Source organism: Typopeltis vanoorti, chromosome 20, assembly GCF_054136105.1.
Source record: "Typopeltis vanoorti isolate ZY-2024b chromosome 20, IOZ_Tvanoo_1.0, whole genome shotgun sequence".
NCBI classification, from domain to species: domain Eukaryota; kingdom Metazoa; phylum Arthropoda; class Arachnida; order Uropygi; family Thelyphonidae; genus Typopeltis; species Typopeltis vanoorti.
Genome location: NC_143568.1, coordinates 103123186 through 103149069, shown reverse-complemented (window position 1 = coordinate 103149069; position 25884 = coordinate 103123186). Strand labels below are relative to the sequence as shown.

At 38.5% G+C, this 25884-nt stretch overlaps 1 protein-coding gene across 3 annotated transcripts in view; it reads right to left on the bottom strand.

The window, feature by feature from the left end:
* The window catches only part of LOC150095734 (uncharacterized), a 120943-nt gene that overhangs the window by 85758 nt on the left and 9301 nt on the right, over window positions 1-25884 (bottom strand). For all 3 annotated transcript variants that reach the window (XM_090410218.1, XM_090410220.1, XM_090410219.1), the window contains exons 2-3: window positions 21171-21370; window positions 9858-9972 (exon numbers count right to left, since the gene is read on the bottom strand). In XM_090410218.1, the coding sequence (XP_090266344.1) occupies window positions 9858-9972; window positions 21171-21364 (309 nt within the window). In that variant the 5' untranslated portion in view covers window positions 21365-21370. The remainder of the gene's footprint in view (window positions 1-9857; window positions 9973-21170; window positions 21371-25884) is intronic.

Sequence of the window (25884 nt, the reverse complement as noted above, 5' to 3'; positions counted from 1 at the left end):
TTAATGTAAGACTGGTATTCTTGTGCTCATTTTGTAACAGCACAGCTTGTTTGTTGTTTGTCATGAATACTAGCAGAAGCACTCATATTGAACTTGGTAAACACCAAGGAGAGGTGTGTGTGTGGGGGGGAACTGTTTTATCTTTCATGGATGGTAACCAAGAGAAGATTTTGTTGATCGGAAAAAAAGTAGGAATAAATTATATCTTTTCAGGATCTTAGCAATTGTCTCAGAGAAGCCTGCAATATATGATATAGAGACTCAAAATACAGGCTCAGGGTTTTTGGTGATGAGCTTGGAAGAGTCTGAGATGCATTTAAACTTCCTTGACGTGAAACCATCCTGTAGTAAAATGCACTGGATGGTTCTATTCTCATTGGAGAGTCAATACCACAAATGCTGCAAACAAGAAGAAGCAAATACCTCCTGCCTGCACACCCTCAGAGACAAGGATAAACCCATCCACCAGCTATGCCCCACCTAAAAAAAATGAAAAAAGAAAAGAAAATGAAAAGGAGGTGATTTCAGAAATGAAATCACCTTCTGTACATACTTTCCAGACGTGACAAAAATCACTTTCATTAACTGAAACATCACACCCACTAATCCATTTCCACCTGGAAACACCCACCGACCATGACTGTCACTTCCACAATACACTCTCCTCAGTTCAAAAAGTAGTGTTCGTCACTGAAAGTGATGTCTCATGTGCTACTAACATGCCGTAAGTTGATGCATAAAATTTAGAAGATTGCACATCTACAAAAAAATACAGTAAATTCTTTAAAAGGATTCAACAATCAATCAATGACAGTTACCAGGGTAGACAGTTTCAGTCAGTCGTAATTAGGAGGTAACTCTCCTCAAGTGGTGATCTATATCTATTTGTCTCTCTTGCCTTAATCATACCACTTTCTGATGGCTAATGGTGCTGGCTAGACTAATTTAATCTAGTGTACATTTAGTAAGATTGATTTCAGAGCATGAATTTTGATGTTATCTGAGATCACACAAATTCTTCAGAAATGTGGGGGGGGGAAGAACTAACTAATGCCATTAGGCAGCAGAAATAAATTTTCAGGAAAATAATAACAATAACGAATTAAAGTAAATAATAAATTAAATATCAAAACAAGTGTTAGCATAAGACTAGAGTTTGAGAAAACATTAAGTCCCACTTTCAGTTTAAGTTCCCAGTTTATCTAAATGAAAAATTTATTTCATTTTCCACCCAACAACTGCAGAATAAAAGTTTATCAGCATTTACTTAATAAAAGGTATACTACAACTATGGTAAATTACATCAAATTCCTGCCATGTACCCTCAAGGGGTGTACAGGATATGATAGAACTACATGAAAAATTTACATCATCACTAACTTCCTATATACAATTTTCCTCCAAATCAGTCTGTCCAACATTACCAGATCTTATATTTCTATCGTCTAAGGCACTTTGTACCATATCAATCCAACTATATCTTGGTCTTCCTCTGGGTCATTTTCCTGCCAACTTGGCAGAGAACACTTGTTTTGCTAAGCTTTCCTCGCCCATTCTGTTTAAGTGACCATACCACCTGAGATTAGCTCTGCTAATGCATTCCTGGATGCCGACAATGTCAAGTTCTTTCCTAATATTCTCGTTTTTAATAAGATATTGCCATTGATGCCATCTGTTCATGCCTCTAATCTTTCTCAGGACTCTCATATCTGTGGTCTATAGTCTTTGGTCAAGTGTTTTACTTCTAACCCAGCTCTCAGATTCATAAGTTAAAACTGGTTTGAACACTGTCTTGTATACAGCTAATTTAATGTTCCAACTAATTTTTCCATATGAATTTATTCAATTGACTTCCTACCATACCATCTTTTTGATTCTGTTGTCTATTTCCATATTTAATTTACCATCTTCACTAAAAATCGTGTAAAACATTTCACTAAGTAGCTGAAATGTTTTACTTGTTTCACAGGTTCTCCATTCACAACACAGTTGACATTTTCAACGATTCTGCCTATTTTCATTGTCTTTGTCTTTTTATTGCTGACCTTCATACCATATCTATTATAACAGTTATTTAATTTAGTCAGAGAATCTTGCAGACTTATAGCGGATTTATTTAGAAGTATAACATCGTCCGCATAAAGCAAAGAGCTGACATTAATATCTCCAATTTTGATATCATGTTTAATACAACTTTCCTTCATAATGTGATCCATATAGATAATGAATAACAGAGGGAATAATGTACATCCTTTCTCACACCAGATTTAACATTAAACCATCTTCCAGTATTTCCTTCAATTCTAACTGCTGACTTACAACTCAAATAAAGACTAAGTACTGCTTGATATAATGCCCCATTGACACCATATAACTATAGCGTATTGAATAGCTTCTCTCTTGGCACCTTGTCTCATGCCTTTTCCAAATTGACAAAACTTAAATACAGAGCTTTGTTATATTCCCATGATTTCTCCACTGTTTGTCGTAAAGTGAACATCTGATCCTGACAGCCTCTATTTGACCTGAATCCAGCTTGTTCTTCACCAAGCTTTTCTTCCACAATTCTTCTCAACCGTTTCTCAAGTATACTTGCATATATCTTACCAGGAACACTCAATAGGGATATACCTCTGCAATTCTCACATTCAGTTTTATTTCCCTTTTTATATATATACTATGAGAGCTCTACTCCAATTATTGGGAATTCTTCCCTCTGTCCAGGTATTCTGAACTATGCAGTGCAGACACTGTAAGACTTTTATACCACCATACTTCTGCATTTCTGGTCGAATATCATCTACTCCTGCTGCCTTTTGACATTTCAAGCCTCTGCTGGCTTTTTCTACTTCATGTATGAATATGTATTCCTGACTGCATGCCTGGTCAGTGTTTTTTACCACTGTGCTGTCATCACTGCTTGTTTCATTTAGCAGTTTTTCAAAGTAATTACTCCATACTTCAAGGATAGCTTTTTCTCCCGTTTTCATGTCACCTTTATGATCTCTAACTTCTTTTACAGCACTCTTTCCTCCATTCCTAAGCTTCTTCAACAACCTCCAGAATATTTTGCCACCTTTTTGATATTTATTTTCTATGTTCTTGCCAAAGTCCTCCCATGACTTTTGTTTAGCTTTCTTACATTTGTCTCTGTATTCTCTAAGAGCAAAAGCTGACTTATTTGCCAGGAACTTCTGATATGCTTTCTTCTTTTCCTTCGCTGCCTCTTTAACCACCTGTGTCCACCAGTTCTGTTTTTTCTATCCTTGTTTACCTCACCACATGCCTCTCTGGCTGAATCAATCAAGATTTTCTTCAAGGCTTGCAACTGAATCTCCAAGGTTTGTTTCCTGTTTTCAAACTCTTTCATTTTTTCTTCAATAATCTTTGTGTATTTTAGTCTACAGTTCACATCTGAGAGCTGCTCAACTTTTATTCGCTTTAAAACTTTCTTACATGTTATTCTTTTCAATATGAAATTCAATTTTATCCTGCTCAAGACTACATAGTGATCGCTTCCAATTTCAAATCATTGTGTTAGTTGCTTTTTCTAAAGCCTCAAAAAATTCCTTCCAATTTCAAATCCACTGTACACTCTGGTGTCCTGCACCAGGGAGAAAACATCATTATCAACAACAACATAGTCAATGAGACTTTTCTTATTCCTTGCCTCTTCTCTCCATGTGAATTTGTGCACATTTTTATGTTGGAACATGGTGTTAGTAATAACCAGTCCATGTCCTGAGCAGAAATCCAACAGGTATTTGCCATTATTATTAGCTTTACTCTTTTCTCCAAACACCAAACATTTTTGTATGTCTGACAATCACATCCTACTCTGCTATTTAGATCCCCAACAAGGACCAACTTTTCCTTTTTCATTGTGTCAGTAGCTTTCTCTAGAGCCTCAAAAAATTCCTCCAATTCAACCTTAGAACCTTCTGTCTGACCACAGGCACAAATAAGTCTCATTTCCAGTTCCCCATTCTGATATTTGCCCAAATCACTCTACTTGACATTGGCTGCCTCATATTTTGTGTTGATGAGCCTCGTATTTTGTGTTGAATACTATGGCTACTTCTTTTCCTTGATTGTCATTGCCTGAATATAACATTTTGTATTTATTGCTCAGAAAGATCTCACCAGTTTTTGTCTTTTTTGTTTCAGTCACCCCTATTATGTCGATTTGGTACTTATCTGATTCCTCCGCTAGCTCCATTTCTTTGCCATTCAGGCTTCTTATGTTGATAGTACTGATCTTTAACTCTGGTGATGTTGAGTTGGGGTGTGTTTTCAGATTTGTTCCAGTAGCTGACTTTTTGCTGTTCGCCCTGGTTCCCTGGTGAAAACAACGGCCTTGTTTAACCGGGCGAAGCCCCAGCCGGCATGAAATTTTGTCATGTTGTACCATCATTTTTTATTTTGGTTTAACCAATAAGAATTCAATTTGGTCAGCTAAATCCAAAATTGCCAGCCCATCCTCGTTCGTTCAGTACCCAGGTCCAATGGGCTTCTGACCTAATGTCCAATCCTCACCTTCTCGTGGTGCACCACGAGAAGGTGAGAATTGGACATTAGGTCAGAAGCCCTAGTCGGTTCTCGGCATTCCTTTAAAGGGTATGTGGAGGGCTCCTCTCAGTTATACAGCTTTGACCCTTAAGCACCCCTGCTAAGCACCATTAAGCACTAAGCACCTTAAGCACCATTGCTAAATTACAGTGTTTTATAATATTTAAAATAAAGGAATTTCAAAAACGATGAAATTTTTTTAAGAATTTGTAATATTATTTTTGGATCCTTCTGATCATATATCTGGCTTTTAAGTGCACAAGGGTCTATAGAAGAGAAGTTTAATACTATATAGAATATAATCATAGATGATCTTAGGCTCTCATGCATTAATGCTGGGGAGGTTTTGCATAGAATGGGTGACAATAGCAGGAGAACAAGAGGTCATTCCTGGAAGCTGTATAAGGAGGGTGTGAGCAAGGGAGTGAGGGGCAGATTTTTTTTTTTTTTTTTTTTTGCATGGAGAGTGGCGAGTGATTGGAATGCATTGCCTGAGAGTGTGGTGAGTGCAGAGACAGTTAATATATTTAAGGCACGGGTATGATAAACTGTGTGTATAACAGTGGACTTCCCACAATGAGTCTTTGACATCATGGAGGTTTTTATAATAATAATTACATATTCTGGTCAATTATTTGTACTTAGTCCTAAACAGAAGTCTAAACTTTATTTTCAAAAGTTCTGGAATAAATTACTAGATCAAAATTATAATCATTAGTCTCATTAGTAACCTCATGTTCAAATAAGATACCAGATACATGACATTCAAAACAAATGGCTGCTTTCAGATAACCAATGATACAATGAAACGCAAACAAGGATTTTTTTAAAAGGCACAGAGCATTTAAAAAAATCCACAAAAATCACACAAACCACAGCTGCTAACCTAACTCACATTAACAAGTAAAATTATTGTGGTTTAGTTTTGCACATTAAGAATAATTGCTGAACAATCAATAGAGTGGCAGAGTAGCCTATATTTGGGATTCGACTTCAAATGTGCATTTGATAGCATAGACAGAATGACTATATGGAAGTTAATGAAGCACTACAGGATTCCTCAGAAAATCATATATATAACAAAGAAAACTCATGAAAAATCCAAAATCCAAATAATAAATAATGCCAAACTATCAGAACCATTTGCAATAAACACAGGAGTAAAACAAGGATGTATACTCTCCCTGACCATCTTTCTGATTGTCATTGACTGGGTGATGAGGAAAACATTTGAAGAAAGAATTGGCATTCAATGGGGATGGTCAAATAAAATCAGTGACCTGGATTTTCCAGATGATATATGCCTTTTTTGGCACAAAAACATCAACACCTCCAAAAGAAAATAGATAATTTAAAGCAGGAAGCAAATAAATGTGGATTGAAAATAAATCATCTTCTTTCACTATGCCTTATTCCATGTTAAACGGTGTCGCCGCACCGATCTTTAACCTTCCTCTTCCAAGTTCTCTGGTCCAGGGCGTCCTTCGGACTCCATCCTTTCTCCCTAAGATCCTGTCACCTTATCCCTCCACCTGAGCTTGGGCCTGCCTCTTTTCCTCCTTCCCTCCAACTCCATATACTCCACTTGTTTACCAACATACTCCTCACCCTTCCTCTCTACATGTCCGAACCACCTCAGCCTACTTTCTTGTATCTTCTTGACAATTGGTCCCACCTTAACCGTCCCTCTGATGTAGTCATTCCTTATCCTGTCCTTCTTTGTCACACCACTCATCCATCTCAACATCCGCATCTCCGCTACCTCTATCTTCCTCTCCTGTGCCTTTGTTATAGGCCACGTCTCTGCGCCATGAAGCATCGCCAGCCTCACCACCATCTTATACAGCTTTCCTTTCCTCTTACAACTCACTCTCTTGTTGCACAGGACCACTCATCTTCCTCCAGTTCATCCAGCCGCATGTTATTCGGTGCTGTATTTCCTCATCCAGGTCACTATTCCTCTCGACGACCAACCCAAGGTACTTGAATTTCTTCCCTGAAATTAGCCTTTCACCCTGAAGTCGTATGATCATATCCTCTTCACTCCCCGTTGACATATATTCAGTCTTCTCACATTTAATTTTCATGCCTCTCTCCTCCAATACCTTTCTCCATTCTTCCAGGGTATTTTCAAGCTTCTCTTGGGATGATTCGCATAGAACAATGTCGTCGGCAAACAACATGCTCCATCCATGGTGCTTCCTCCTTGACATCCTCCACTAGTACATCCATGACCAGGTCAAAGAGGTAGGAGACTCAGAACTGACTCTTGGTGTAGCCCTATGACAATGGGGAACCCTTCTGTCATGCCGACACTAGACCTGACCTGAGTTTGTTCCCTCATACATCTCCTTCACCATCCTCACGTACTTCTCCGACACCCCTTCTTCCTCATACACCTCCATACCTCCTGCCTGGCCACTCTGTCGTATGCCTTTTCCAGGTCTATAAACACCATGCGCAGCTCCACTTGCATCTCTCTATATTTCTCCATCAATCGCCTTAGCGCAAATATCGCATCTGTTGTCCCTCTTCCTGGCATAAATCCAAACTGCTCCTCACCAATTTTCGTTTCATGTCGTATCCTCCCTTCAATTACTCTTTCCCATATCTTCAATGTGTGTGACATCAGCTTGATCCCGCTATAGTTGTCACAGTCTTGAACATCTCCTCTTCCTTTGTAGATTGGGAAGAAAATACTTTCCTGCATTCCTCTGATATCTTTTCCTGTTGGGCTATTTTCCTCATCAGATCCCATAACATATCCACACCCTCACTGCCCAAACTTTTCCACACTTCCCCAGGTATCTGGTCTGCCCCCACAGCCTTTCCATTCTTCATTTTTCTCAGTACCCAATCCACTTCCTCTCTACTTATGTCTTGTACTGGTCTCTCGTTTGCCTCTCCATCCTCACACCTCTCTCTCGGATTCTCCTCATTTAGTAGTTTACGGAAATATTCTTTCCATCTTCCTCTGATTTTGTCCTCCTCTTGTAATATTACTCCTGAGGCATCCTTTATCTGCTTGACTGATGTTATGTCTTTTGAAGCCTTATCTCTGGCTTTCGCTATTCTCAACAACTGAGCTTCACCACTGTTTCTCTCCAGTTCTTCATAAACCTCATCAACTGCCCTCGCCACAACTCTCTTTGCATTTTTCTTCGCTAATCTATATGCCTCCTTGTCGGCTCTAGTTCCAGTCATGTCCCATTTTTTTCTTTGCCTCTTTCTTTTCCTTGATCTCCAACTGCACCTCCTCATTCCACCACCATGCCTCCTTATCCTCAGGCAGTCCCCTTCCTGATGTTATACCAAGCACCTCTTCTCCGATTTTTCTAATATTCCAACTATTAACGTCCCACCATTCTTCCACATCCTCTGGTAACTTCATTTCTTTCAATACCTTTTCTTTAAACTTATTCCTTGGACCTTCCTCTTCCAATTTCCACCACTTTATTCTCCACTGTATCCGCCACTTCCATCTATTCTTCTTTTCCCCTTTTATATCACAGTCTACCACAACCAACCTGTGCTGTGCCGCTACACTTTCTCCATTAATCACTTTACAGTTTTTCACCTCCTTCAGATGTTTCCTACAGCACATAATATAGTCAATCTGACTCATTCTATTGCCGCTCTTATAGGTTATCAGATGCCCAACTCTCTTCTTGAACCACGTATTAGCTATAGCCAGATTGAAGGCCACAGCATATTCTATGATTCTTTTACCTTCATTTCTTTCACCACTACTCCAACCCCTATGTACCCTTTCTTCACCACTTCGTCGCCTTCCTACATGCCCATTCAGATCTGCTCTGACTATCACTCTCTCACCATCAGGGATTCCCATTACTACTTGGTCAAGTTCTCTCCAGAATGTCTCTTTCTCCTGCTCATCACAACCTACTTGTAGGGTGTAGCCACACACTATAGTAGTCACACTTCCTCCCATCTCAAGCTTAACGCTCATAATCCAATCATTCTTCCAGCACACCTTGCAGACTCCACCCTTCAGCTCCTTATTGATGATAATTCCAACTCTGTTTCTTCCCTTCTCGTTCACACTGCTATAAAACAGTTTATATCCCTCCAACAGCTCCTTTGCTTTATTGCCCTTCCACCTTGTCTCCTGCACGCACAAGATCTTCAGCTTCCTTCTTCTCATCATGTCCACTATCTCCCTACTGTTCTCATTCATCGTACCCACATTCAGCGACCCGATTCTTACTTTACACACACACTCTTTCTGTTGATAAATCACAACAAGACCAAAGTAATGAAGATAACCACAAACAATAATTAGTCTTTGAAATACTAGGGAAAACACTGGAACAGGTAGATAACTTTATCTACCTGGGATCAGTGATCAGCACCCAAAAAGGAACCGAACAGGACATACAAAATAGAATCCAGAAAGCACAGATCGCATTCAATACGATGAAGAAAATTTGGGAGTCCAAAGAAATAAAATTGAAAACCAAAATTAGGTTCTTCAACACTAATGTTAAACCAGTTTTACTATACTGGAGCTGAGACATGGTCATTAACAAGGGAAAACATAAATGAAATACAGGTCTACATAAACAAATGCTTGAGGAAGATACTAGAGTATACTGGCCAAATAAAATAACAAACATAGAACTTTGGGAGAGAACAGGTCAAACCAGCATCACAAATGAAATCACTAAAAGAAAATGGAACTGGATAGGTCACGCAATCAGGAACCCAGATAAAGAAATAGCAAAAATTGCACTAGAATGGAATTCCCAAGGCAAGAGGAAAAGCAGTAGACCCAAGATAACATGGAGAAGAGAACTACAAATAGAGACAAGACAGCTGGGACCTTCCTGGAAAGAGATCAAAAAGGAACCATTGAATAGAGTCAGATGGAAGTCAATTGCTGAGGCCACATGATCCGCAGAGAGCGAAGAGGATAGGTAAGGTAGTTTTGCACAAGATTTCAATCTTTGAGAAAATGGATTAGTCCTCCTGTTGACATAGACAAATCTCTGCTGTCCTATTTGAGTGAAGTAACACTTCTTTTAAAAAGCATGGTGCATTAATGTTATGAGATGAGCAGAGGATGGATGCAAAATAACCCCCCCCCCCCCCACACACACACACAGGTTGAAGAAAACGTATATTTTTAGTTCTCCAGAATTTCGACTTTTTTTTTTTTTTTTTTTTTTTGTGTCTGGTAAAGGGGAATGGAGATGATCAAAATTGTCTCAACAGATGACATTATATTATATATTTACAATTTTATATATTTGCTATATTAACTTTACCTCATACTGATCTCTTTCACCTTGAAGTAAACATGCTAATTTTCCTCGTCGCTCTGTCAAATTTTCCTTTCTTTTCTCTTTCAGCTCTTCCTTTTTACTTTGTTTTTTGGTTACCCTATGAGTAATTAACAAAGAATGCAATATTAATTCAATGACAACTTGTTATTAGGCTGAAAGAAAGCAAATCTAAAATAGTAAAAAAAACATGTTTAATTCACAGCATGTACTAAAATTTGATCATTTTTTTTCTTTTTTGAATAATATCCTCCATGAAAAATCTTCATTCACTGGATTTCATTATAATAATGACAAATTACATGATAATGACATCTACCATTACTACTATTTACTTTTGGATCTTATACTTTAAAAAATAAAATTTTCAATTTGATTAACAAAGATTTCTTATTTGTATCTATTCAAGACCACCTCATTTATGTTTAGGAGTAAATATTATTATTATTATTATTTAGGTCTCCAAGGAGTCAAAAGCCTCATTGTGGGAGGTCCCACCCAGGAAACACAAAATCTATCATATACCACTCCTTAAACTCATTGACTGTTCTCGCTCTCACCACTCTATCAGGCAATGCATTCTATGGTTCAACCACTCTCCATGCAAAGAAACCACTCCTCACTCTCTTGCTCACAGTTTCCTTTCATAACTTCCAGGGATGGCCCATTGTCATCACTCCTTCCTGCTGTTCAACCAAGCGAAAGAACTCCCCACCTCTCAACAGTTTGAAAGCCTCAATCATATCACTTCTCCTTCTTCTATCCACCAAACTCTGCAGTCCACATTCCCTCAGCCGATCCTCAAAACTAACATTGTACAGTCCTGGAACTGTCTTTGTTATCTGCCTCTGTACTCTTTCCACAGTTAATTTATCCCCTTCAAATCCTGGGGACCAAATCTGAGAACAATAGTCCTAGTGTGGTCTGATCAGGATCTTATACAACGGAATGATAATTCTTTTATCTCTGCACATCAGCATCCTTCTCATTATTGCAGCAATCCTTTGTGTTACCTTCACCACCTTTGCAATATGTCCCTTGAATTTCAGGTTTCTATCAATCATCAACCCCAGATCTCTTGTCTCCCCTACTTCCTCCAGTATATCTCCTCCAATAGAGTATGCAATCCCAAACCTCAAGACCTTACATTTTGCTGCATTAAACCGATACCCCATTCATTTGCCCATCTGTCTAGCGTATTCAAATCCTCTTGCATGACTACCATATCTGCACTATTACTAATAACCCTTCCCAGCTTCACATCATCTGCAAACAACTGAACATCACCATGACATCCACTGACAATGTCATTGATATAAAGGTTAAAACAAATTTGAGTTTGAGTTCGAGGTTATATCGTAGTGTGTAGTGTTCGTGCAAGCTCCTGATAAGATAAGTATTATTTTCAGTTATTGTTGATAAAATTAGTTAATATTGCGTAGTTTTGTTTGCCTTGCGTAGTTTTGTTTGCCTTGCATATTTTAGTGCGTCTGTTTGTGTGTTTTTGGTGTGTATAACTTATTATTTGATAAAACACGTTGCAATAATTATGGCACCTGTACGAAGGAAAATGGCGGCCAGTAATGATGGTTCGCCATCGTTATCAAAGAACAGTAGTATAAAAGAAATGAGTCAGTGTACTAGCTGTGAAATGTACGCTTTGCGGAGTGTGGATAGATGATAATAAAGGATTGAATGTGTGTAGAAAATGTAGGGAGAATGAGGAATTGAAGTGTATTTCGGATCGTGAGTGTGATATTTTTGTTAAACTTCAGAATGAAGAAAATAGCGATATGACAAGAAACGGCAAGATTGTACATGAGAATTATGAGAGTGTGAATGTAGAAAGTGTGAATGATAGTATTAATGGTTTCTCAGAGAATAAAAAAGATGAGATAGATGCATTGAGTGAGATCATGTTGTGGAATGGTGCGATAGAAAGGGCAAAACAGCAGCTAGAGTGACAGTGAAATGTTTAAAAGGAGGGCCATAATTGCGAATGACTTTATGCGTGGGTTATGTATGACGAGTGGTGTGGAATTTGTGGACGTGTGGAGTGAGTTTGATGGGCGAAAGGATCTATATAAGATGGATGGCTTGCATTTGAATGGTTATGGTGTAAGAAGACTTGAGAAAGTGTTGCTGAATGTAGTGGATGTGAAAATTCAGGGAAACTAGATTTGTTAAGGGGGGGGGAGTAGATACAGTCCTTAGGGAGGCAGTTGAATGTAAGAATGAATATAATATGCTAGAGCAAATAAGGACAACAAACCAGAGTGGGATAGTTAATATAAGGCATCAAGGTAGGGTTGGGGCTAATGGGGGTCTTAAATTCATGTACACTAATACTAGGAGTATTAGGAACAAGAAGGAAGAGTTTTTGGCCATGGTTGGCACTTCCAGACCACAGGTTATTGGTATCAGTGAAACATGGCTGACTGTAGATGATATAGCTAGTGGGATTGAATGTGATGGGTATAGTGTGTTCAGGAATGACAGAGAGAATAAAATGGGGGGAGGAGTATTGTTGATGATAGCTGATGAGCTACAGCCAAGGAGAATAGAAGTTGAATTGCAGGATAGAGAAAAGAGCACATTTGAGGCCATTTGGTGCGAGATTGTGGCTAGCAGAACTAAATATACAATTGGGTGCTGCTATAGACCAGGTGATGGAAAAGATGGTGGTGACAATATGCACAAGCAAATAGAAGAAATGAGTGGAAGGAGGGTGATTATTATGGGAGATTTCAACTATGGTCGCATTGAGTGGAGTGAGGAGAGGACACACGGGAGGAAGGAATTGGATTTTATGCGGTTATTAAGGGATAACTATCTGCAAAAGCATGTAATGGAAAATACTAGGGGTCAGAGAGTGCTTGACCTAGTAATTACATCTGAGGATTTGGCTGTAACAAATATGACCACATTGCCACCAATCGGTGAGAGTGATCATAGGGTCTTGACTTGGGAGGTGGCTAAAGGTGTAGAATTTTCAATTAAGACAGGGTACATGTGGAATTATCGGGCTGGAAAGTATGACAAGCTTAGGAGTTTGATTGGCTCAGTGCCATGGCATGTACAACTGCAAGGACTAGAAGTTGATAGTGCATGGGAGGTAGTTAAGAAGTGCTTGCATGAAGCAATGGCTGACTGTATACCTAGAGTACGAATAATAAATCAAGTAGGGGTTAAATGGAAGAATAACACCATTAAGCTTGAGCTGCAAGAAAAGAAACAACTTTGGAGGGAATTTAAGGAGAAAGGTGACCGGCAGGCACATGAACGGTATAAAGCGCAGGCCAGAAGGGTGACGAGTGTGGTAAGAAAAGCAAAAAAGGATTACGAAAGAACAGTGGCTATGCAGGCTAAAGAGAATCCTAAACAGTTTTTTAGATATGTAGCAAGAAAAAGGAAAAATGTACATGGCAGAATGATTTTAAAGAATGCCGATGGTAGGGAGGTAACCAAATCAGTTGAGATAGCTGAGTTACTGAGTGAGCACTTTGCAAGAATATATCATCCAGGTGGTGACATTGCAGAAACGAATAAACCAGTAGATTATACGGGAATTGTGGTGAATGAAGTGGAGGTGAGTAGTCTATTGCATAACCTCAATGTCAATACATCTGTGGGATTGGATGGTATACCAGCTCGTGTAGTACGAGAAGCAGCTAAAGAATTGTCAGTACCCTTGACCATTTTGTTTAATTTGAGTCTCGGGTCTGGGTTAGTCCCGCGCGGGTGGAAGGAGGGGAAAATAGTTCCACTGCATAAAGGTGGTTCCAAGACTGCTGTTGTAAATTACCGACCGATTAGCATATCAGGAATCATTGTCAAGGGCTTAGAGAAATTAGTCAAGAAAAGAATACAGGATTGGATAGATGAAAATGGGATATTGTATGGGGGACAACATTGTTTTGTGAAGGGTAGATCATGCCTCAGTAACTTGCTCACGTTTTATAACACAGTGACGGCTGAACTGGATAGGGGTAATGGGTTTACAGTGATACTACTGGACCTTGCAAAGGCCTTTGACAGGATACCACATGGAACCCTAATCAGTAAATTGGAGCAGATGGGGATAGATATAGGGTTGGTAAGATGGATAGGAGGGTGGTTGAAGGAGAGATACCAGAGAGTGGTTTATTCAGGAGTGGAGTCAAAAAGACGTCTTGTGACTAGTGGAGTGCTGCAGGGCTCTGTTCTTGGACCACTGCTTTTCAATTTGTTCATCAATGATATTGGAAAGGATTTGAGAGGAAGTGTTCACTTGTTTGCTGATGATGGAAAGTTGGGTAGAGCAATTGTGAGTGCACAGGATGATTTGGATAGTTTGGAGGACTGGGCTAGGAAAAATGGATGTCAGTTTAATGTGGCAAAGTGTAAGGTTATGCACTTTGGGGTGAAAAGAATAGCAGCAGTATATCGCATAGGCGGAACCGTACTCCAGGAGATTGATGAGGCCAGGGATTTGGGAGTTGAAGTTTAGGGGGCACATTGCAAAAGTAACTAAAACAGCTCACCAAATCACTTGGCTTATGAAAAATACATTAACATGCAGAGAGAAACAAGTTGTTGTTCCTCTGTATCGAGCCTTGATAAGATCCCATCTGGATTTCTGTGCCCAGTTATGGGCACTAGGGTTTCTTCGTGATGGGGAGGAGGTGGAGAGGGTCCAGAGACAAGTGACCAAGATGATAGCAGGTCTGTGGAATGAACCTTATGAGAATAGGTTGAGGATGTGTGGGTTGCGGAAATTAGACGATAGGCGAAGGAGGGGTGATATGATTGAGACATTCAAATTACTGAAGGGTTTTTATAAGATTGATCCAGAAGATATTTTTGAAAATATGACTGGTGGTGGGAGGACTAGGGGCCATGCATGGAAGCTGGGCAAGAGCATGGTTGACAAGGGTGTTAGAGCTAGGTTTTTTACTTGGAGAGTGGTGAATGAGTGGAATAAGCTTCCAGAGTCTGTTGTGGGTGCTACGACCGTGAATGAGTTCAAGGCAAGATATGATAGATACTGTGTGAATGTTGAATAGTTGTTCCAGACATGATGTTAGGGCCTCCCTCGTGAGTCTGTCGACTCCTTGGAGTTTCCCGGAACAATAATAATAATAGGTCCCTGTACTAGCCGTGTTGGAGGACCCCACTTGTAACCCTCTGCCTCCTTGAAACTGCCCCACCATACACAACTCTCTGATACCTATTGGACAGCCAATCCTGAATCCAGTTGACTAACCTGACATCAAAACCCATGTGCTGCAACTTAAATATCAGCTTATCATGTGGCACCCTGTCAAATGTCATTGCTAAATCCAAGAAAATGGCAGTATATGCCTTTCCCTCATCTACTGCTCTTGCAACTTTATTATAAAAGGCTGGCATGTTACTAAAACAAGAGCACCCCTTCACAAATTCATGTCGACTCTCACAGATAACATTACCCTCATCTGCCCATTGTTGTATACGGTCCCTAACTAATTTCTCCAAGATCTTAACTACTGATGACACACAAACTGGCCTATAATTAGACACTTCCAGTCTGCTATCACCCTTATGCAATGGCACTATCTTACTTTCCTTCCATTCCCTGGGCCTCTTTCCTGCAGCCAGACTTTCATTGAAAAGCCAGGTCAATGGAGCTGTCAGTTATTTAGCACATTCTCTCAAAACCTGGGTGAAATACCATTCAGTCCCACAGCTTTACTGAAATCCAGAGTACTCAGTATTTGGAACATGTTCTCTTCCTGCACTCTAAATTGCCCTATCCCTCCCGTATTAAAATTTACTCCTCCAGGATGAAATACACCAGTAAAGTGTTCATTGAACAATTCCACTATGTCATTCTTCCACAATCATTTCTTTTCCTAATTGCCACATACCTAAAAAATTCCCTAGAATTTTCTTTGGATCTTAGGGCCAATCTCTTCTCATATTCTAAGTTTCGCCTTCCTTTCCATACAAGTCACTTCCTGGCCTGTGTCTTATATTCTTCATGCATCTGCTTTTCACCTGTCTCCTTATATCTCTTCCATAATCTCTTTTTCACATGCAGCTCCTGGTTAATATTTGTCATCCACTTTACACCAAATTTTGTCCTCTAATTCACTTGTGGAATACAGCTTACTATCGCTGCTAACAAATATTCCTTCACAATTTCCCAAGCACTAATGATATCCCAGCCTTCCAATTCCTCCCTTCTTGAAACTTCCCCAAGTTGATGTCTAAGACTATTGTAATCATCTGCTTATAATTCCACATATATTCCCCTCTCTTTGATACTCCTGCATGTCTATTCATCTTCCAAGTCAAAACCACATGGTCACTCTCTCCAACTGGTAGGAGAGATGTCATTTCACTTATTATCAGCTCTTCTGATGCTATGACCAAATCCAAAACTCTTGAATCTCTTGTTCCCTCTGTTACATGTTGTGTAAGATATCTGTCCCTCAAGAATTCTAGAAATTCCATTCCCCTATTTCTACATGCATCTTCCTCTCCCCAATTTATACTGCTTTAGTTAAAATCTCCCATAACAATCATTCTTCTTGCACTTGCCAAGCTCAACTGTCTAAACATCTCCTGGTCCCCACCCTATGTGCTACTTGGTTTGTAGCAACACCCCACTAAATATCCCGTCTTGCCTATCTCTACCTCACACCATATGCTTTCAAAATCATTAGTGTCACTGCCTTCCAAAGCCTCCACTCCTAGAGGTCATAAGTCGTCACTTATCATAAGCAGTACTTCACCACCACGCTTTCTCTTTCCATCCTGTCAAAAAATGCTGCACCCTGCTACTTCTATTCCTGTTATTATATCCTCTTATGTTAACCACGTCTCAGTGATCCCAATAATCTTTGGCAAGGCTGATGCTATCAGCGCCACCAATCCCTCTCCTTTATTCCGGATACTCCTGGTATTAGTATAAAGCATAAAAATGCCACTATTTCTATACCCATCATTATCCCCTCTAGACTCCACTGGGCTCACTGCTACTTGATGTTGTCCCCCTTCTCCCAAGTACCCTTTTCCACAAGAGGCCAAACCTGCTACCGTTCACCTTGAACATTCTACTTTCCCTGCATTAACACACTGATTCATTCAGAACAGCAATCTCTCCAGATGCTTACGTCCTTCCTCATTCAAATGCCAGCACTCTCCCCCATACAATTCCTCTCTGTCCTCAAACACTGTCCAAGCATCCACATATTCCAATCCTCTCTTCTGACACATTCTAGCTATTATGTTATTCAATATGACTGCTCTTCTACTCAGCTCGTCACAATCATACCTAGGCAACACGCACACTATCTTTCCTCTCTGCATCTTCTTTCATACTACCTCAAACAAGAATCTCATATCTCTCGCTGCCCAATTTACATCACCTCTCAAGTCATTTGTTCCTACCATCACAATCATCTCATCCACCCTTTCACCCCTCTTAATTGCCATGGCCATACTCTCTATTGTTCCTCCAGGCAAACACTCCTCATGCATCCTATATTGCACACCACGAATCATTGAGTCACCGTACATTACACTGCTTGCCATTCCCTCTCTTCTATTATTCCCATAACTCGCTCTCATTCCCTCTCTTCCACTTATCCTATTCATCCTATTCCCTCATTCCATCTCCTCTTCCATCATTCCCATACCCCTCTCTCATTCCCTCTCTTCCACTTATCCTATTCATCCTATTCCCTCATTCCATCTCCTCTTCCATCATTCCCATACCCCTCTCTCATTCCCTCTCTTCCACTGTTCTCATTCTCTCCTCTTCTATCGTTCACATAACTCTCTCTCATTCTCTCTTCTATTGTTCCCATTCTCTCCTCTTCTGTCATTCCCATACCTCTCTCTCCTTCCCTCTCTTCTACTGTTCCCATTCTCTCCTCTTCTATCATTCCCATACCTCTCTCTCATTCCCCGTCTTCTATTGCTTCTATACTCCCCTCTTCTATCATTCCCAAACCTCTCTCTCTCGCCTATTGCTTCTATTCTCTCCTCTTCTATCATTCCCAAAATTTTCTCTCACTCCTACTCTGATTCGCCTTGCATACATCTCTTCCATTCTCCTAATCTCATCTTTTATACTTCTCATCTCGTTCACAAGATATTCCACCTCCTCTTTCAGCTCATCTATCCCTTTCTGCAAGTTAGTCACTCTTACTCACCATTCTTTTACCCAATCAAAACCATCTCAGTAAACTTCACAGTCATTCAAGCCTTCCACACTCCCGACTATTATTTTCTTATTCATACTTTGCTCATCATTTTCTCCTATCACACTACTCGTCTCCTGTTCATCATTCTCTCCTATCACACTACTTGTCTCCCGACATTCATTTCCTGTCCCTGAAGCATATTCCACAAATTTTGTAAATTTTTCACTGCTAACAATAATCTGGTAGCCTTTAATATTTTTGAATAGCTATCTTCAACTAATATTGAAGGTGAATATCACAAAGTGATAAATCAACCTTAAATGATAATAGCTTGATACGTTCTTATTTTCTGTAACAATTTCAAAAAATGGATGGTGTCATTTTTGTAAAACAATGCAGCTATTAATTAATTACTCTGAATAACATGATAATATATCATAGCTGTCTTGACAACTGCGTATTCATTCAGGTTATATCATGTTTAGAAATAGGATGTATTCAAAACCGTTGGAAATGCAACTCTCATCATAGCAAAGGATATCATTATGAACTAACTCAGCATCTCATCATTCATTCTTTATATAAGATTACTGTTTTTTTTTTTTTTAAACAAACAGGATGCTTTTCTTCATGCTTGTCTTCATTAATTCTATCACTAAGTTTTTAATTTTAACTAGCTGTATGAGGGAAGGGTCTGGAGAGGTCTGATAACACTTAGAACAAAAATCATATTAAAGCAACTGATATACAAGGATAGTCTGAAAAGTTCCCTGCCTAACAATGAAAAAATGAATTTATAATTTCAAAATTATTTTTATTTTTTAACATTATCTCCCTTAAGACTAATACATTATTCCAACAATGTTCCAGCGCCATTATCCTGTCCCTGTAGTGGTTCTCAGTAAGATCTGTAAAATACTCTTCTAGAGCTGCAATCACTTCTTGATTCCAAAAAAAAATGCTGACCAGTGAGGAAGAGTTTTAGTTTTGGGAAGCGATAGAAGTCAGATTGAACCAAATCTGGGGAATAGGGTGGATGTTTCAACAATTCATAGGGCAGATCCCTTAATTTTCCCATTGCCAAAATACCTTTGTGGGCAGGAGCATTGTCCTGATGAAATTATATATTTAGTTTAATCCTTTATCCAAGCATAAGCAAACAAAGTTCGCGCCTTAAGTATCTTCAGGACTGGGGCAACTCGTAGCAAAGGTGGACAAAGCTTCACATCACTTGCCTTAGTATCCCATAATGCAAAGCACATCTTGTGGATATGCATACTGCAATGCATTATGCGATGGGTCACTACCCAGACAGGTTTTGACCCTTCCCATAATGCACAGAAGTATACATGTCCACAACGAGATGAGCTTTGCATTATGGGATACTAATTCAAGTGATGTGAAGTTTTGTCCACATTTGCTATGAGTTGCCCAAGTCCTGAAGATACTTAAGGGAAAAACTTTGTTTGCTTACACTTGGATAAAGGATTAAACTAAATAGATAATTTATAGTCTAACCAATGGAAAAAAAACTTCCAACATTTTTCTCTAAACCAGAGTAATTTAATAATAAGGTGTGACACCTTTTGGCAACTCATATAGGTAAACATGACTTCTGCATTGCTTCAACCTTGGTATTACCTCTGGGTCTGGCTCTCACTGAAGAGACCTCAATAAAGGTCGAAACTGGTCTGGGTAGTGACCCTTCCCTTAATGCATAGCATTATACATGTCCACAAGGACATGTGCTTTGCATTATGGGATACTAAGGCAAGTGATGTGGAGCTTTGTCTACCTTTGCTATGAGTTGCCCCAGTCCTGAAGATAGATACTTCAGGTGCAAACTTTGTTTGCTTACACTTGAATAAAGGATTAAATTAAATATATAATTTATAGTCTAACCAAGTGAAAAAAACTTCCAACATGTCCTGATGAAAGATGATTTTTATCTTCTACAAACCAGGTCTTTTCTCACGAATTTTTTTGTCTAGTCGTGTTAAAAGATTGGAATAATATTTCCCGGTTATTGTTTTACCCTTTTCAAGATAATTAATAATGAGTTCAAGGAGTGGTATGATAGACTTAGTGTTTCTTAGGGGGGGGGGACCTCCCCTCGACGAGTCTTGATAGACTTTATGTTTCTTAGGAAGGACCTCCCACGATGAGTCTTATTCTTTTTAAAATGCTCCAAGCACTGCTCAGAGATTTTCATGCGAGTGCGTTTTTGATCTGCTGTGAGCAAGCGCAGGTACCCATCTTGTGCAAATCTTTTTCATTTGCAATCTTCATGCAAAATATATCCTACATGTTCTTTAAAATGCCTATAGTCTCAGCAATTTCATGCAGTTTGACTCGCTGGTCATCCAATACCATATCGTGCACTTGATCAATGATTTCTGGTGGTGTTACACTTTTTGGACGTCCTTCGCGTGGATCATCTTCAAGGCTGGTACGGCCCTGTTTAAACTTGTCAGCCCATTTCTTAATTGTCAAAATTGAAGGAGAAGAGTGCCCATAAACATTTATGAACTTCAGATGAATTTCTTTTGATGTTAAACCTTCTTTTACAAAGAATTTTACAACCACATGATACTAAATTTTATCCATTTCAAGGGATACAGACAACACTTTTACTTCAGACAGCTGTAAAACAAACTACTTGATAGAATGACTTGCAATTTCGCATGGATGCTTATGACAGATGTACCAACTTAGAAAAAAAAAAAACCACCTATAGCTCACTATCAGTGATGGCTGAAAGATGGAGATCAGCAGCTCAATGATTATCAAAATTAACACTAAAGGAGCCCTGCCTACTCCCTTTGAGAATAAAAGGTATTAGAGGATTTATTTACTTATCTTGACATTTTTTTTCTTATGATTTAATTGAAGAAATCATCTTTAAAGACATGAAGCATTACAGGTAACTCTCACTATGGCAAATCTGTAGGGACCAAATAATCTGTTGTAGTTGATAATTTGGTATAGTGAATGCCTATTAGAATAGCATCGTATCTGTTATGATATTTGCTATAGTGAGTGACCTACTGTTTGTTGATATTCCTACTGTTTGCTGAATATAACCACAAATTCATTTAATCAAAAGCATGACAGGAAAACTTACTTGTGTAATATTGGATTTGTGGTTTCAAGTGATGTATATCGAGATGAATAACGATTTAAAGTCTCAAAAAAATTATTGGTAATATGGCAGTTTTTCTGCCGTTGGGCTTCTTTTTCCCTTCTTGATACAATTGCCTTTTCTGCTAAGTCTTTACGATTCTGGCTCACCCAAAAAGATGAGAAAGGAAGGGCCATGTTCAGCTATAAAATAAAAATAATACAGATAAGATATTTATAATATACAGTTAAATCTTGATTTAAAATATTAAAATGCTATTTGTTAAACATTAAATGTGTGTGTGTGTGTGTGTATATACAGGGTTCCAGAAATCTACTTGCTACAGGTCGGTTATCAGAAACAAGTGGTGAGTAAATTTTCAGCTAGGTTCTAAATGCTTTCAAAATGTTATTTCATCATCATCATCAAATTCCTGCCATGTACCCTCAAGGGGTGTACAGGATATGACAGTACTACATGAAAAAATTACATCATTACTAACTTCCTATCTACAATTTTCCTCCAAATCAGTCTGTTACTTGTCAAGACTCCAACATTATCAGATCTTATATTTCTATCGTCTAAGGCACTTTGTACCGTATCAATCCACCTATATCTTGGTCTTCCTCTGGGTTGTTTTCCTGCCAACCTGGCAGAGAACACTTGTTTTGCTAATCTTTCCTCTCCCATTCTATTTAAGTGACCATACCACCTGAGATTAGCTCTGCTAACGCATTCCTGGATGCTGACAATGTCAAGTTCTTTCCTAATATCCTCATTGTTAATATGATATTGCCATTGATGCCATCTGTTCACACCTCTAATCTTTCTCAGGACTCTCATATCTGCAGTCTCTAGTCTTTGGTGAAGTGTTTTACTTCTGACCCACCTCTCAGATCCATAAGTTAAAACTGGTTTGAACACTGTCTTGTATACAGCTAATTTAGTGTTCCAACTAATTTCTTTCTTATTCCATATGAATTTATTCAATTGACTTCCCACCATACCAGCTTTGCTGATTCTGTTGTCTATTTCTATATTTAATTTACCATCTTCACTAAAAATCGCGCCTAAGTAGCTGAAATGTTTTACTTGTTCAACACAGGTTCTCCATTCACAACACAGTTGATATTTTCAATGATTCTGCCTATTTTCATTGTCTTTGTCTTTTTATTGCTGACCTTCATACCATATCTATTACAACAGCTATTCAATTTAGTCAGAGAATCTTGCAGACTTGTAGCGGATTTATTTAGAAGTATAACATCATCCGCATAAAGCAAAGAGCTGACATTAACATCTCCAATTTTGATATCAAAATGTTATTTTCTTTACATAATTTACATTTTTTTTTTTTTTCATTTTAAACCATCATCTCATTCACTGTCAAATTATTTGATCAGGGGAAGTTGCCAATGAATTTATTAAAGTTTCATTTCCACCAGGAGATAGCATCTTACATAATTAGTAAGGAATTAACTTACTAAATTAATTTAGCCAATGTCAACATGACATGTCAGTTATTGCCGGTGTTATTAAACAAGAATTAGTTAAGGAAATCAAAGAGTCCAGTAGTACTAGACTTCTTCTAGATACTTCTACAGATATTTTAAATGAAGATAAGCTTGTCCAATAATTAAGATATACAGATAAAAATCAGATGGTAAGAGGCATTTATTACCATAGTTCTGCTGCAAGTGGCATGGTACTTGGATACGTTAGAGTGAAAACAAAGTCTGCAAATGAAGTATCTTCACAAATAGGCTACTGATGTTAATTCAACATGCAGCAGTCTATATACAATTAGCCTAGTTAATCATGAAGATACCTTACACACAAACTTTGTTTAAGAAGAACTTGTAATTGGGTAGTATGCACTGGAAAAGATGGAGAAAGTAATGTGCTGAAGAAAAAAAAAAGGATGAGGACCCTCACTGTCACGAGGAATCTTTATATGGGCATTTTTAGTTGACGGTGAGTTAGCCTATCTCATATGGAGGTAGCAGGATTTTTTTCTCCTGTAAACTCTGGTTTTTCATCCTGCATACAGACAAATTGGCCTTGAGAACACATGCAACTTACAGACACAAAACAATACTAGTGGTAATTCTTGTAGAAAGGCTTATATGTTGGCTGTACATGATTATTAAATTAATTAAGGAATTCACAACATAAACTGGAATATAAAATATAGAAAACTTACCCATGCAGGTACATTCACCAACAATCCGCCACCCTCCTCAGAACAATGTGGCGTTATTAAGACACTACATAATGGGGCTAAACTAATCTGTTCAAATGACAATGCCCTAACCACTGAACTAAATCACATCCTTAACACATTCTCAGCCAATGGCTACAACCCACAAAAAATACTAAAATCAGTAACCCTCCCCCACCCCTTCACAATAAAGATTACTCTAAATCAATCACTATTCTCTACATCCGGGGCACCTCTGAAAAAATAACCAAAATCCTAAAAAAATATCACCTGACCTCTTGTTACAAACTATATAGAAAATTGGCATCCCTTATCAGCTCCATAAAAGACCAACCACTTCCCCAAGACCTACTTGGTGTTTACCAGGTCTCATGCAGCTGTAAGCTGTCTTATTTTGGCCAAACAGGAAGGACAGCGAATATCAGAATTTCAGAACACAAGGACTACATCCAGTTTCACCAGTACAGCCACTCTGGGCTTGCAGACCATGCTCTGGATACTCACCACAGAATGCATTGGAAGAATGCCACAGTAATACACCACAGCAAGTTTAAATTTGAAAGACTATTCACAGAATCAGCCTCAGCCCTAAAAACATGCCAAACCTTAACAAATTTGGATGCATGAGACTGCACCCAAATTTGGGAGATGTACATCATGAGAACATCAGCTCAACGGCCAAGAATACCTAACATAGCCCGCTAGGGGGCACCATCAGGATTTTAGGAAAAACAGTAGTCTCCTCTCTTCAACCTCATTTGCTGTTTTAGTGCCTGCGTGCATGCACGTCTTAATCCTAAGTTCCCATGAAGATGGCAAAGTGACGTTGCTGAAATATAGGAAGTATATATTCAAGTTTATTTTAATTTATATTCCAGTTTACATTGTGAATTCCTTAAGTAATTTAATAATCAATACTAGTGGTGGCAGTGGGCAGTAGATGACATTGGTGTAGATGATGATAGTAGTATATAATAATAAAATATTATTATTATATACTATATAATATTATATAGTATATATTATATAATAATAATAAAATATTGGACTAGAGGCAAAATTAAACGAACATGTTGTAGGCTTGGACGATTTGCTCTACTTAAAATAATGCTCAACAATAAACGTTTTTTCTTCCAACATCAACACCATTGTTACAGCTAAATGTAATGGCATAGACGCTACATGTGCTCTTATATTAATGTGAATACAGTTGAATAGCATATTTCATAGTGCATGTACTGGAGGGGGGGGGTGTTGAAGTTCAGTACTATTTTTTTTTGCACCATACCATATTTCTGGAGCTCTATATATGTATTTTATTCCCCTATTAACCACACAAGAGGTTGCAAAATCTATTATATATATCAGTCCTGTGTGTATGGGTGGGTTAATTAATGAAGATAGTTCTGTTGTGATGTTAAAATCATTTATGCATCATGAAATAAACCTTTGGAGAGATGTGCCCATGAGTCTGAAAGCAGTGCAGTAAGTGTATGCTGAAAAATGAGAGGTACTAAGTAGAACTAATATGTAACAACTGAAGACAATCTCCAGCATGAGTTTTGTGAGTGGCTTAGAACACGTGAATGCTGATGAACAGATGACTTTGTAGCATAGCTAGAACAACAACAGAACTCTGCACCTTCAATTGGAAAAGAGCTAGGTTTTATTCTCGTTGTGATGAAAGGAATCTTTATATGGGCACTTTTAACTGAAGGTCAGTTAGCTGATCTCATACAGAGGTAGCAGAGGTTTCACTCCTGAAAATTTGGGTTTTCCATTCAACATAGAGGCAAATCGGATATGAGATTATGCATGCATGCATGCACACACCCTCCACAGTAAAAACCATTACTGGTGGTGGTGGTCCATTTACCACAAACCAGTAGTGTTTTTGTGTAGTGCAGATAGAGGATTGAATAGGGTAAATGGTAAGTTGTGTAGTGGAGTTGTACCCTTCCACAGAGAGTCCTTGCACATGATACATAATAATAATAAATATATATTCTGATAGGATTAGCACCTTGGCATTCAACAATGAACAGACATATTTCTATGTGAGGCTCAGCAAAACCAAAAATTCATGTAGATCATGATGAAATTTCCAGAACTCAGGTAGTCTGTTCTCTGAGGATAATTTAAGACTTTTTTTTTTTTTTTTTTTGAAAAATGGTTACTAATGCAAGTTTTCTAAACATATACCTGCCCTCTGTCAGATGAAGGGTGAGGAAATTTACTATCAGCAAGATGGGGCACTACCACATTTTCATCAATTCAGGCCTACCTCGATTTTGAATTTCAAATGCTGATTAACTGAAAGAAACATTGAATTTCTACCACATTCACTCACACATTTTGATTAAAATGGACTTATACTTATGGGTTTTTCTGAAGTATATAAATTGACAAACTGGTTATAATCTAAGAAAACACAAAATTAAGTAATCTTTTGTACCTACCTAGTAAAAATAGCTTTGCCACACAGTTCTCTGATGC